This window comes from Natrix helvetica, assembly GCF_964273705.1.
Source record: "Natrix helvetica genome assembly, chromosome: 1".
Taxonomy (NCBI): domain Eukaryota; kingdom Metazoa; phylum Chordata; class Lepidosauria; order Squamata; family Natricidae; genus Natrix; species Natrix helvetica.
In genome coordinates, this window is record NC_138548.1 from 46,917,608 (window position 1) to 46,930,270 (window position 12,663).

General features: G+C 42.0%; 1 protein-coding gene across 1 annotated transcript in view; it reads left to right on the forward strand.

Moving 5' to 3' along the window:
* Nucleotides 1-12,132, forward strand: part of LOC309386119 (cation channel sperm-associated auxiliary subunit beta-like) — a 106,670-nt gene extending 94,538 nt beyond the window's left edge. The window contains exons 22-24 of the mRNA XM_081941160.1: nt 5,699-5,799; nt 8,071-8,145; nt 11,627-12,132. Coding sequence (XP_081797286.1) covers nt 5,699-5,799; nt 8,071-8,145; nt 11,627-11,842 — 392 coding nt within the window. The 3' untranslated portion in view covers nt 11,843-12,132. The remainder of the gene's footprint in view (nt 1-5,698; nt 5,800-8,070; nt 8,146-11,626) is intronic.
* Nucleotides 12,133-12,663: the final 531 nt, after the last annotated feature.

A 12,663-nucleotide genomic window follows, 5' to 3' on the forward strand; every position in this document is an offset into this window, starting at 1 on the left:
AAAACATAATCCTGTGACGGATTGAATCGAGAGCCAAATTGGGAATCAGGGTGGCTGAAATGGCCTTGGGCATTTTTCAGTTGTCAAATTCTCTCCCCATCTGCTAATGATGAAAGGTGGCGGAAGCGAAAAGGTGACCTTCTGTTGGAAGAGGTTGTGGGCAGAAGGAGAAATACTGTGGGTTAGTTTTACATCCATAAGTGTCTCTCTAGGGTTAAGGTATAATTCTGATATACATTGCTCTTCAGCCAATATCCCTACAGGAATGTCAGGTTCCTGATATTCATTTGACATAGGTTCTCAACATCCCCAGATCATCCCTCAAGGGCAAGGGGGATCACTGGGGCATTCTCACAACATTGGGAACTACTGTTCAGGATGTTATCACTCAGCAGGCCCTTTGCCAATAACAGGCAAAGCCACAAAATACCACATAATTGTCCTTTACACAGAACCTACCCAATCACAATTATCTTAATCTACAAAATCACTACATCAGGAAGAAGGTTGCGGTTATATGTGACTTGGGAAAGGGCAATATCAATCTTAGGTGTTCCACAAAACCAACCCCTATTTGTAACATACAATGTCCACAGACCTAGGACTAATATAGCACTACAGAGAGCCCACTCCCAGGTTTCCTCAAACATAGGTGTCTCCAGGGGTTTCGTACTGCTCTCTGCCACAATCAATGATTTTTGACTTGGCACCTGCCTTTCTGGGGAGTGGGCGACTCCAGAAGAATGAATATCCAATACAGCAATTCACAATAAGGGCAAGCACACTCACTAAAGCAATGCAAAGTGCAGTTATGGCTATGTATGCTCGACTTTCCATCCTCTGACAGGTGCCCAGAGATTCTAATACATCTTATATCTAATAAACAGAATGTTGCCTTCCTCCTCCAAATCTTCAGCCATAGGTAGAGGAGTCAGATTCCAGGGGTGACGCCAGTAAGGCCTCTTCTGCCCCGTAAGTAGTTTACCCATTGCCGGTAACACAGTTATAGGGGGCGCTTCTTCAAGCGTACCACTAAAGGACGGGCTTTGTCCCGCTCTGTCTCCCAATACTGATCAGTAGCTGGCTTAACTCGAGTACACTGAATCCAAAACTTGGATTCCAACACTCTTACTGCAGGTGGAGAACACATGACCACAGTATAGGGGCTCTTCCACCTGGGTTTCAAGTTCTTTCCTTTCCAGTGTTTTACCCATACTCTGTCCCCCACCTGAATATTATGAGCAGAGGTGTTCAGAAATGGTGGACTAAGGGACACACAGTATTTTTGGATTTCTTGTATTTGATTATTTAATTCTCCCACCATTTGATTCACCCATGAGGTCCCTATTTGACCTAGGTCCCCTACGTGATTTTTCAAGTTAGCACTTATAACCGGGGGTCTTCCAAATATCATTTCCAAAGGAGATAACCTAATTCCCTTTCATGGAGTGCATGCACAGAGCAAAGTGCCAGCGGCAAGGCATCCACCCATTTAAAGTGGGTTTCAAGGCACACCTTGGTTATCTTTTCTTTAACATTGCAGTTCGCACGTTCAGCGTGACCCCCACTTTGGGGGGTGCAGGGAACAATGAAGTCTCCAGTGGGTCCCTAAGGATTTTGCTAGCCTTTGAATTACTTGATGCACAAACTCAGGCCCATTGTGCTCCATATCAGGGCACAATGTTTTAAGTAGGATTCTAGCTACTTCGCATGCCTGCTTTGCCTTGGTGGGAAAACATTCAGGCCATCCAGTATAATTACACACTATGACTAGCATTGCCTTATACAGCCCACACTTGGGCATGTGTGTGAAATCAATAATTAATGAATCCATAGGGTAATATCCCTTGAGCTGACTTCCTGGCGGAAGACTAGGTCCTTGTCTTGGAATAACTTGAGCACATGTATTACATCTCTCAGTTGCATGGGCACATAGTGAGTGAAGGCAATTGATGTACATGATATGCTAAAAGGCTTTTGCAAATGCATTCTTGTCCATGTGACTTGTTGAGTGAGAGTCTATTACTACTGGCCAGGCTAAATTTTCTGGTACATAAATTATTCCATCTGGGAGTATATACCATTCTCCCTGCTTATGTCCCTTCAAATCTACAGTTGCCTAGAGTTCCTTTGCTTTAGAATATCTGGGGCTCAGTCCCCTTTGCATTTCCAATAAGCTGTCATGTCAGGGTGGCTCTGATCATCTCGGGTTGCTGACAGCTTTGCTTTTCTGTCAGCTGCTCTTCCCTTTTCTGCTGGATCCGAGCATCCAGCTTGGAGATTGTGCAGATCCCCCATATGAGATCTTTAATTCCCCCGGGCAAGCACACTAGTTGCTCTTTGTTTCTAATACTCCACAAATTGCATGACTAATAAATATAGTAATTGGCTGCCCACAAGTCAATTTATTAGCTTCCTTGATCAGAAGAGCAGTTGCGGCCAGGATTTTAAGGCAATGCCGCTCCCTTTTTTTGCTACTTCATCATTGTTTTGACAAATGGGTTGTTGCCACTTCCCTTTTCTTGAGTCAAGAAAGTTTTCTCAAGATTGGGAAGTTCCTTAACATGAGCTTGAGGCAATGCTTACTTTAAAATCTCAAATGCCTGTTTTGTGCATAACAGAGACAGGCTGGAGCAACCTGATTAACAATGGCATATGTGCTTTTTTCCAGCATGTATCAAGTGACAAAATCAGTGAGTATTTTCTTTCAAAATAGCCCCATGAGCATGTAAAACTCTAAATGCATATTTTCTGTCTGTGTAGACATTAACCACCTTCCCTTTTGCTAACTGGAGAGCTCTTCCTCTGACTGGGAGTGGGATTCTAACTACTGACCCCTCCTCGACAATTCTTCCGGCAGTTACCCTGGCCTCCTGCTTTTCCTGTCTAAGGGCTTCGGCGAGAAAAACGACATTTCTTCTTGCCCTTTGAATTCCCTTCTTCTCTGAGATTTTGAGCCCACTTAATATACGCTTTGTATTCTCATTCCACAAGTTCAGAGATGCCTTTCCTGGCCCCCCTTTTTGTCTTCTGTAATTTTTACCCTAATGTCATCTGCAGAATGACCAATGAAGATCATATTGACCATTCTCTTATTTTCTTCAACCTCAGGATCTAATGTAGTATATTGCCTAAAGGTTTGATAAATGCATTCTAGGAATTCCCCTGAATTTTCATCCTTTTTTCTGTTGAATTTGATAAGTTCCTACCTTTTGTTTGAGTCCTAACAAAACTAAGGTCCAATACTTTTGCAGATGAATGGACTAAGGTTCCCAATCTGGTTCCTCCTCTTTTCTTTTCTTTTTGTAAAACAAAAACAAAAAGCACACTTAAACACATCAACAAAGACAAACACGCAAGTCAAAACAACACAGCAGCTAAATGTTTCATTGAGACTCTCCTTTTCTTTTTTCTTTTTTCTTTTTTTTTCTCCTTGAGGCTTGTTACCCATCCAGGTAACTGACTATATCTCAGGGGGTTTTTTTCTAAGAGTGTTGTATTCTGTCTACCCAGGACTACACACCTTACAACTCTTTTTCTTCTTCTTTGTTCTGGGGTGTTCAGTGTCTTCTCTTTTCTAATTTTTTTTATCTCCCCACAAGCGCTGGCATATTTTTAAAGATCCAAAGTTTTCTGTATCTATCTTTTGACCTCCCTACAAGTGTTGGCCTATTTTTAAAGATCAAGATGTATAGAGTAACATGTATTGAAGAAGTGTTCGAGGAACGCTTCCTTCACCACCCATGTTCTATTTCTAAGACACTGTCACCGATCTGGGGTGCTGGAGTATCACAGTCGCCTTCAGGAACTGCAGTGACTTAACCTCCCACACAATTCTAGGATCTTGTTAGGACGTGCCAGTCCCAGATCCCAGGGGGGTGATCAGGCCCCCTCTTCCACTCTCAACCGAGTGAGTTTACAATTCCCACAATACCTGCCTGCAGGCGTCTTCTTCTTCTCAGCCAGTGTAATTTATTGACTTGTCCTCATCCCGGTCCAGTTCTTGGATCAGTAGCGTCCACCGGATGGCCAAGGGAGATCATCTACCTCCTCCCAGAGAAACTCTCTGTTGACGCCTGAAGGTTGGGCAACACGGCCTCGATTGGGCCATCTCTGCCATCCTCAGTGAAATACCGCTCTAAGTCCTGCCATGGTCACCACAATTGTTGCAGAAAATAACAGGGCTTAGACGTTTAAGGATCAAGGAGAAGTTTATTTGGCAACCAGGTTCAAAAAGGTAGTCAAAGGCCAGCATGTAACTTCTGAACAACTCTTCTAATGGAAGCACACATTCTTATACTTTGTCAAAAGCAGCACAACACGGAAATACTTAACCCATTTCTGATTGGTTACCTTGAGGAAAGAGGCCTTATAAGCAGATACTGTCTTGCTTCCCCTTTTGTCTGGGCCGCAGGTATGGAGCTCAAGTCTCATAATGGCTACGTGGCTTTGTAAGAACTTTAGCTGAACTCTGTGGTTTTGTGAGAACTTTAACTGAACTCTGCGGCTAGGCTTCATACTTCCTGTTCTTTTACAAGTTTCAAACTCCGTCTTTTACTTTATAATAACAAGACGAAAGCCTCCCCAAGAGGCTATCCAGCCTGACCCCGTATGATCACTCTTAATGTCCAAATCTCACTTTACGTCCTATTTTAGTAAGAAGCAGACTGCTAGGGTTCAGAAGGAATCTTTCTGAGAAATTCTGTTCAAAATGTTTGTGTTGCCATGTTCTTTTGTAGGAAGTTAGGACCCCTCCCCTCCCCTAGGAAAATGAAATATCCTGGGAAATATTGAAAAGGCAGAATATTATATTTCACTGGATGCAAAAAGCTAGAAACATGTTTTTAAAGACAAAGTAGCTCCTTGCAGCTTCCTGACCCCCCTTTTCTCAATGAGCGATTAAAGCCTGGGCTAGTCTACTCAACATAACAAAGATAGGATTAGCTTTCTACAGAAACTCACCACATGGCATATGGGAACTCAACCAAGCTTGGGACTCAAAAAGACACACAATCTACAAAGTTAGCTAAGACCCCCACCCCTGGGAGTCTGACAACCAATCAGAATCCATTCTTATCCAGGAACAGGAAACATAGAGGTGGGGCCGAACAGAGTATAAAAAACCCAGGAACTCTCAGCAAAGCCCTTTCCCCCGTTCTTTTCTTCTTCACCCAACATCTGGAAGCATGTGATCTCCCTTTTCTGTTCAGGAGTTCAAGCCATGTGATCATGTCCACCATTAAACCATCTTTCCAAGCAGCTTCATGTTTCCAGTGTCTTTTTCCCCACTTGGATCTGAACCCACAAGGACATTTCTTCCAACAATTTAATGCTCTCTTCCTTGCCAAACCTACAATAACTTAAAATGAAAAATATTGTTTTCCAGATCTATCCACTTTCATTTTCATTTTCACTATTCTTGAAAAGTTTCTACTCATGATAAAGAGTTTTGATGATACTTTGCTTTACCAAGTTTTAAGTTTGCCCTTTCATCATAAGTTATCATGATAACAAAAAATCTGCTGCAGATAGATCTCCATTTCTGATTTCTAATCTAAATTTTTAGTTTTTGCTAAAGGATATCTTTATTCAAAGCATTGGCTAATCACCATTTATGTAAGATTCATTTATTACTGGAATGCATAGTCAGACAATGTGTAGAACTATTACTCAAAAACTATTTTAAATATTTTTTCAGGTACCAATGAAACATTAAGTTTGTTAAAACTAAGGACATACTTGGAGAAGAAGATCAAAAGCAAGTTGTATAATCCAGATGGGCTAACTATATCAATAACTGTAAGCTTCTGATAAAATACGTATTTTGAATAGAAAGCCAAAAGTGTTGCCACAATCTGGCACACCATATTTTGAATCCTATCCCACCCTGTTTTAGGAATACCATACCTTGGCTCCAAATTTCTGAATGATCATAAGAGAGCAGCGAGATGGTACATGTCAAGTAGCTATCATCCAGGTTTTTGCAGCCCAAATAGAAACTACATTTGTAAAAAAAACCTTCCCTCCCCCCATGGAACTCAAAGAAGTGCCTGACACAAAACAAATCCAACAAGGCAAGCAGGTTGAAAAGAGCCTTTAATACCTACCGTCTGGGAGAAATGTGAATGTCATTGGCATCACAAGACACAGATAGGTTAAAGCTTTCTTCCTTGGTCTTGATTTTGGTCAAAACGACCAATCAAACAATTGGCAATCTTAACTCTAGAGAAAAAATCTTTGTTTTCACATCAAAGGGGGAATTTTTTCCATCCTAATGTTAATTATTACCCTAATGGTGTATCTTAAATTGAATACCTGTATTTCAAGAAAAAAAAATCAGATTTGCTAAAATTGCATGATTTTGCTATCTATGATTTGTTGAATGAACATTAATTAGTATACACATTGCATTAAATAATTCAGTACAAATATTTGCAGATTGTTCTCCAATTTTAGTTGTTTCCCAATGCAAAAAAACCCCTCAATCATGATATTCATTTTCATGAATATTCAGAGAAGGCAGAATCGGTCTAGATCAGTGGTGAAATCTATTTTTTTTATTAATGGTTCTATGGGTGTGGCTTGTGGTGTGGTGGGATCATGTGACTGGGTGGGCGTGGCTATGTAGTCATGTTACTGGAGCAGGGGTGGGTTCCTGCCATTTCTAACCTCTTCTATAGAAGAGGTTCCACAAATCTACTGTGCCATTTTGAACCGGTTCCAGCTCCCTCCCCCCGCCCATCCACCGCTCACTGATTGGCTGGTTCACCAATCGCCCCACCCACCTCTAAGAGTTCTGTTTAAACCTTAAAGTCTTAAAGCTCTCAAGTTTGAACATCCCTGGGTTTTTTTTTCGAAAGGGTTAGGAGTGCAAGGATCTTTCAACTTGACAGCTTTAAGAATTGCGTGCTTCAAATGCCAGAGTTTCTGAGCCAACATTTTGGTTGCTAAGCAAGAGCGTTGTGAGAGAGTTTCACCACATTTTACAAGTTGGCCACGCCCACCCAGTCACATGACTGCCAAGCCACTCCCAGTTGGTCACATGACTGCCAAGCCACTCCCAGTTGGTCACATGGCTGGCAAGCCACTCCCACCCAGTCACATGGCTGGCAAGCCACTCCCACCCACAAAGCAGGCCACACCTGCAGAAGACTTTCTAAAAAAATTTGAAACCCACCACTGAACTGGAGGCTCAAAAGACAGAAACTAACGATGTCCTGCTGGAACAGCGTTGGTCCCTTCCAGCCCTGGATTATCCACTGAAGCTGCGTCTAGTGCCAGGTTTGTAGTCCTTCTTTAATCTCCTTTTTTCCTCTCTCCCTCCCTCCCTCTCTCCCTCCCTTTCTTTTTTCTTTCTTTTTCTTTCTTTCTGTCTCCCTTCTTCTTTCTTTCTCTTTCTTTCTTTCTTTCTCAGCACCCCTCCCCCCCCATTTTTGGCCTAGCAGGTCCAAAGATCAGCTGTGCAACGTATGATCGTCAGAACTTTTTTTTTACTTTTTAAAGTATTTTTTTTACTACCAGTTCTGCGAACCATCCCGAACCGTTAGCATTTCACGCCTCACCTAGATAGACAGTCAATAGATGATAAATGTAGTTTAACTTAAATCCCTATCTATCTGTCCAAATAAAGACACCTATCTAAAACCAATCAAGTTATTTAGGGCAGCAAATCCCACTTTGCAAATAAAGTAAAATAGTAATAGAGAAAACAATTCATTTCCATTCAGGTCCCAGAGATGCTTTTCCAAAAGGAAGTTGAACTTTCTTGGGTTTTTTTTCTTCAAAATGTTTTCCTTTTTATCCAAGAAGCTTTTTCAATTCTGTTTGAATGATGGAGAATGGGTTTTCAAAGAAAAAAAACAAGAAAGTCCATTTGTCTTTTGGAAAAACACCTTTGGGACAACCATAACCTGGATAACTGAAAATTCCCACATACATTTAAATTCATATCCTTCAAGATGACCTTCGAAATAACATTAATTTTAGCAGATTAAGCAATGCCAGAAAATCTATTTGTAGTAAAAGAAATATTATTATGCACTAATAAAAAATAATGTTTCTTTTTAACAGGGATCTGAACTTTTCCATTTCAGAGTATCCACTATTCCCAGAGTCTCCTTTTGCAATTTATTTGATGAATTTCAGGTATATTTTTCACAGTATTGAAATATAGAAGACTATGAAACAAATTTCAAATACATAGAATAATTACATTATTCTAGGGGTATCGCCAAGCCACGTGTTTGCCGCCACCTGGCTCCCGTGGCTTGGCGATATCGAAATGCTAGTGAATGGCGCTCTGCACGGCTGGAGAGAGGGTTTGCTTGAGCGGCTGTTCTGCTCTCGCTCACGCGCCTCCCAGCTCATGATGCCCTGGCCCAGCTCTCGCTGCAGAGCCAGGGCACCTCCACTGCCGCCGCCACCGCCATCCCACCATGGCTTTTTCGGAGGCTTCCAAACCGAGCCTCCCAGAAGTGGCCGCTCTGGGCGTATGCTCTATGGTTGTACACTCTGCAAGCAGCTAGCCCACAACCATAGAGCGTACGCCCAGATCGGCCACTGCCGGAAGACTCGGTTTGGAAGCCGCCGAAAAAGCCATGATAAGATGGCAGTGGTGGTGGCGGCAGTGGCAGTGAAGGTGCTCTGGCTCTGCAGGGAGAGCTGGGCCACAGCATCATGAGGCTGGGAGGCGCATGAGCAAGAGCAGAAGAGCCGCTCATTCAACCCACCTCTCCAGCCATGCAGAGCGCCATTCACTGGCATTTCGAAGGTGCAGAGCTGCAGGAGGCGGGTGGCGGCGAACAAACGCTCACACGACTTGGCGATACCCCTAGGTCAGTGAATGATGCTTTGCTCGGCTGGAAAGGGGTTTTTCCGGGTGGCTGCTCAAGAGCGTGGTCGCTTCATGGCTGTAGTGTTGCACTGCTGCAACAGCGCAACACAGCCATTTGCCCATGAGGCTGTGCCCGGCTCTTTGGGAGCCCGCTCGCAAGAGAGCAGCTGCCCAGCAACCCCCTCTCAGCTGGGCTCAGCACTGCTCACCAACCTAGCGGTATCCCGGAGGCACCAAGCAATGCAATCACCTTTGCCCCCCCTCCCCGGTTCCTGTGGCTTGGCACCTTCGGGATACCGCTAGGTTGGTGTGTGGTACTCTGCCTGGCCGGAGGTAGTGGGTTGTCCAGGGGGCTTATTTGCAGGGGAAAGCTTATATTTTTGCCCATCAGAAAAATGTGGCATGGCCTTATTATCAGGACATGTCGTAATTTCGGGGAAACACGGTACCTATTTGGCCAAACCAGTCCAAACTGGTAAGAACCCACCTCTAGTTCACTCCCCTCTTCTTTGTGACATCCTCTCAGATATTGGAAGATTGCTATCATGTTATCCTTAGTCCTGCTCCTTTTTAGACTAGATCAGTGGTCAGCTCTTTACACATTTTAATGCGGCTCTTCTGTGTGCCGGGCGCCCGCTCCCCTCCCTCCTCTCGGGCACTTCAAAACAAGCGCCCCTTTCCCTTTTTTCTTTTCGACCCACAATGATTAGGGAGGATCCTGAAGTCGGGCGGGGACGAGAAGCAAGGAGGAAGAAAAAGAAACGGAGGCTAAGGAGCTTCCCCCCCGCCCCCTCCTAGCAAAATTCTAACTGGGGAGCCGGGCGGGCAGTAGCAAATTAGCCGATCACGGCTCCCCGGTTAGATTTTTGCTGGGAGGGGGCGGGGGGGAAGCTCCTTGGCCTCCGTCTCTTTTTCTCCCTCCTCACTTCTTGGGGCTCCACCAATGGGGGAGCAAGGCCCGCCCAGCGCCAGGCTTTGGGCTAACACAGAGGTCTGCAAAGTTGGCTGTTTTAAGACTGGTGGACTTCAATTCTCAGAATTCTGGGAGTTGAAGTCCACGAGTCTTAAGAGCCAATTTTACAGATCCCTGGGCTAATATGATTGATGCCCTTGGTGGACTTCAATTCTCAGAATTCTGGGAGTTGAAGTCCACAAGTCTTCAAGCTGTCAGGTTTGAAGACCCTGGTTTTTTTTTCTAAAGGGTTGGGGGTGCGAGGGTCTTGCAACTTGACAGCTTTAAGACTTGCATGCTTCAATGCCAGAGTTCCTGAGCCAACATGACTGGAGGAGGAATTCTGGGAGTTGAAGTCCACAAGTCTTAAAGCTGTCAGGTTTGAAGACCCCTGGGGGTTTTTTTCTAAAAAGTTAGGGGTGCGAGGGTCTTGCAACTTGACAGCTTTAAGACTTGCGTGCTTCAAATGCCAGAGTTTATTGAAACTAAAAACAGTGTACCATCCTATGTATTTTCGGTTTTAAAAATGTGGCTCTCAAAATAAATTTCAATCGTGGTTTTGGCGAGATTTGGCTCAGTTGAAAAAAAAGGTTGCCCACCACTGGACTAGATATACCCAACAACAATTCATCATATGTTTCAGCTTCCAGCTCCCTAATCATCTTTGTTGTTCTTCTTTACTCACTTGCTAGAGTCTCAGTATCATTTTATATTGCAGGGACCAGAACTGGATGCAGTATTCCAAGTCTGGTCTTACCAACGCAGTATATAGCACTACTAATAGTTCGTGTGGTGATAATCCTCTGTTGATTCAGACTAGGACTGCAGTGGCTTTTTTGGCAGCTGCAGCACACTGGTGGCTCATATTTAAGTGGTTGTCCACTAGGACTCCTAGATGCCTCTCACAGTTATACTGTTGAGCCAGGTACCATCTATTCTATCCATTTGGTTTTTCTTACTCAAGTATAAAACCTTACAGTACTTTTCTCACCATTGAATTGCATTTTGTTGGATAGGGCCCAGTGTTCAGGTCTTGGCTATTTCCCGTAGTTTGCTGCAAATTTGATGAGTTCCCTTTCTATTCCCTAATCTAAACTGTTTATGAAGAGGTTGAAGAGCATTGGGCCTAAGATAGAATCTTGGGGTACCCTCATTTATACTTCCCTCCATGTAGACATAGTTCCATTGAGAACTATAATGGTTGTCCCTATTTGTCTCTTTCTAGAATTTAAGCAAGTTAAGCAAATATACCATTAAGTAATACAAATATAACGTTACAAGACTTTGACACTGATTGACTGATTTATTGATATTCATCCATTTATTCAGTTCTTATAATATACATATAACCTCAGATTACAACTGTAGTGGAACTTGTCCATCACTATCGTAACTTATGCTGGGTATAAAATAATTGGTTACATGACCTTTTATAAAATGGTTACAAAATGTGTTCATGTGACCACAGAACATTGCAAATTGCCATAGAGTGTGGTCAGGTGACCACAGGGATACAACTACAGGATCTTCGAATTCAGGTCATAAGTACCACCACTACCCAGGTAGGCCCATCAGAACATCGAACTGTCACTAATTGGTCATAAGTCAAGGATTACGGTACCTGTACTGTATTTTAAAACTTTGAATAGTCCTAAAATGGAAATGTAGCTGCTCTTTCTGCTTCTTTAATGTAATAAATTTTCAAATCTGTATTTAAACTTGCAATGCTAGACTTGGCTTCAAAGGTACATTTACTAATGTAAACTTAAGTTATCTATCTCAAGATACACCTTTTAAAGTAGTATGACATTTCAGTTTACCGGGATATATTTTTATTGCAGATTTATGTTGATGATCCACCACTGGCTTTTCCTGGACAATATCTCATCACTACAGTTGTAGCTGTGTCAATAGGAGGGATTCTCTTTATAGCTTTTCTTCTGCACATGTATGAAATCCAGATAATAACTTTTTTAAAAAGAAAGAAAACCAGAAACAAAGTAGAATCAAAAACTTCAGTTGCCAGTGAAGCATCATATGAAAGCAACAAATCATAATTGTTAATTATGGCACAATGTTCTCACTGCCATGCCAGTATGTGGCTATTTTGGTCTAATTTGGCCCACAAAAATTGAAAGGATTTGTTAGGGTTTTTTTCTTGTTAGATAACAAAAAGAATATTCTTTGATTTCTAAATATGACATTATTCTAGCTGCTGTTGCCATGCACTTTTTAGCTTTTGAGTGAGGAAGCTAGTTATGTATGCATTTATTTTTGCCAAAGTGTAGACTGATGTTCAGAAAATGTCATTCAACAGTATATAATAACTTAATTAACATGTAATAGAAAAGAGTTATTAAATATATATCCATTCTAACTCTGTATTTATTAAGTACCAGTTATTTTTGATTAAAAGCTCTGTAAGTCAAATCTAGCAGTTATTGTCATTTATGTTAATACATTGCAAAAAAAAAGTAACTAAACAAAGTTAAGAACAAACAAGATTAAAAACAAATAAATTTAAAAACAAAATTATGAATGCATTATAATGTATTTTACTGTAGCGAGAAATTCCCTAATTATGAGGCTGATAAAATATAAATGAGAATATACATTACACTGAACATTTTTAAATTTTAAGAAGTTATTCAGAGATAATTTCAAAGGAAAACAAAAGTATATATAGCAAAAAAGAAAGAAAAAGAGCCATGATAGCGTAGTGGTTAGAATGTAGTATTGCTGGCTAGTTCCGAGATCAGTAAAAAGAGGACCCAGATTGTTGGAGGCAACATGATGACCCTCAAAACACTTAGCGAGGGCTGTAAAAAACACTGTGAAACAGTATATAAGTCTAACTGTTATTGCATTTGCTTAAAAA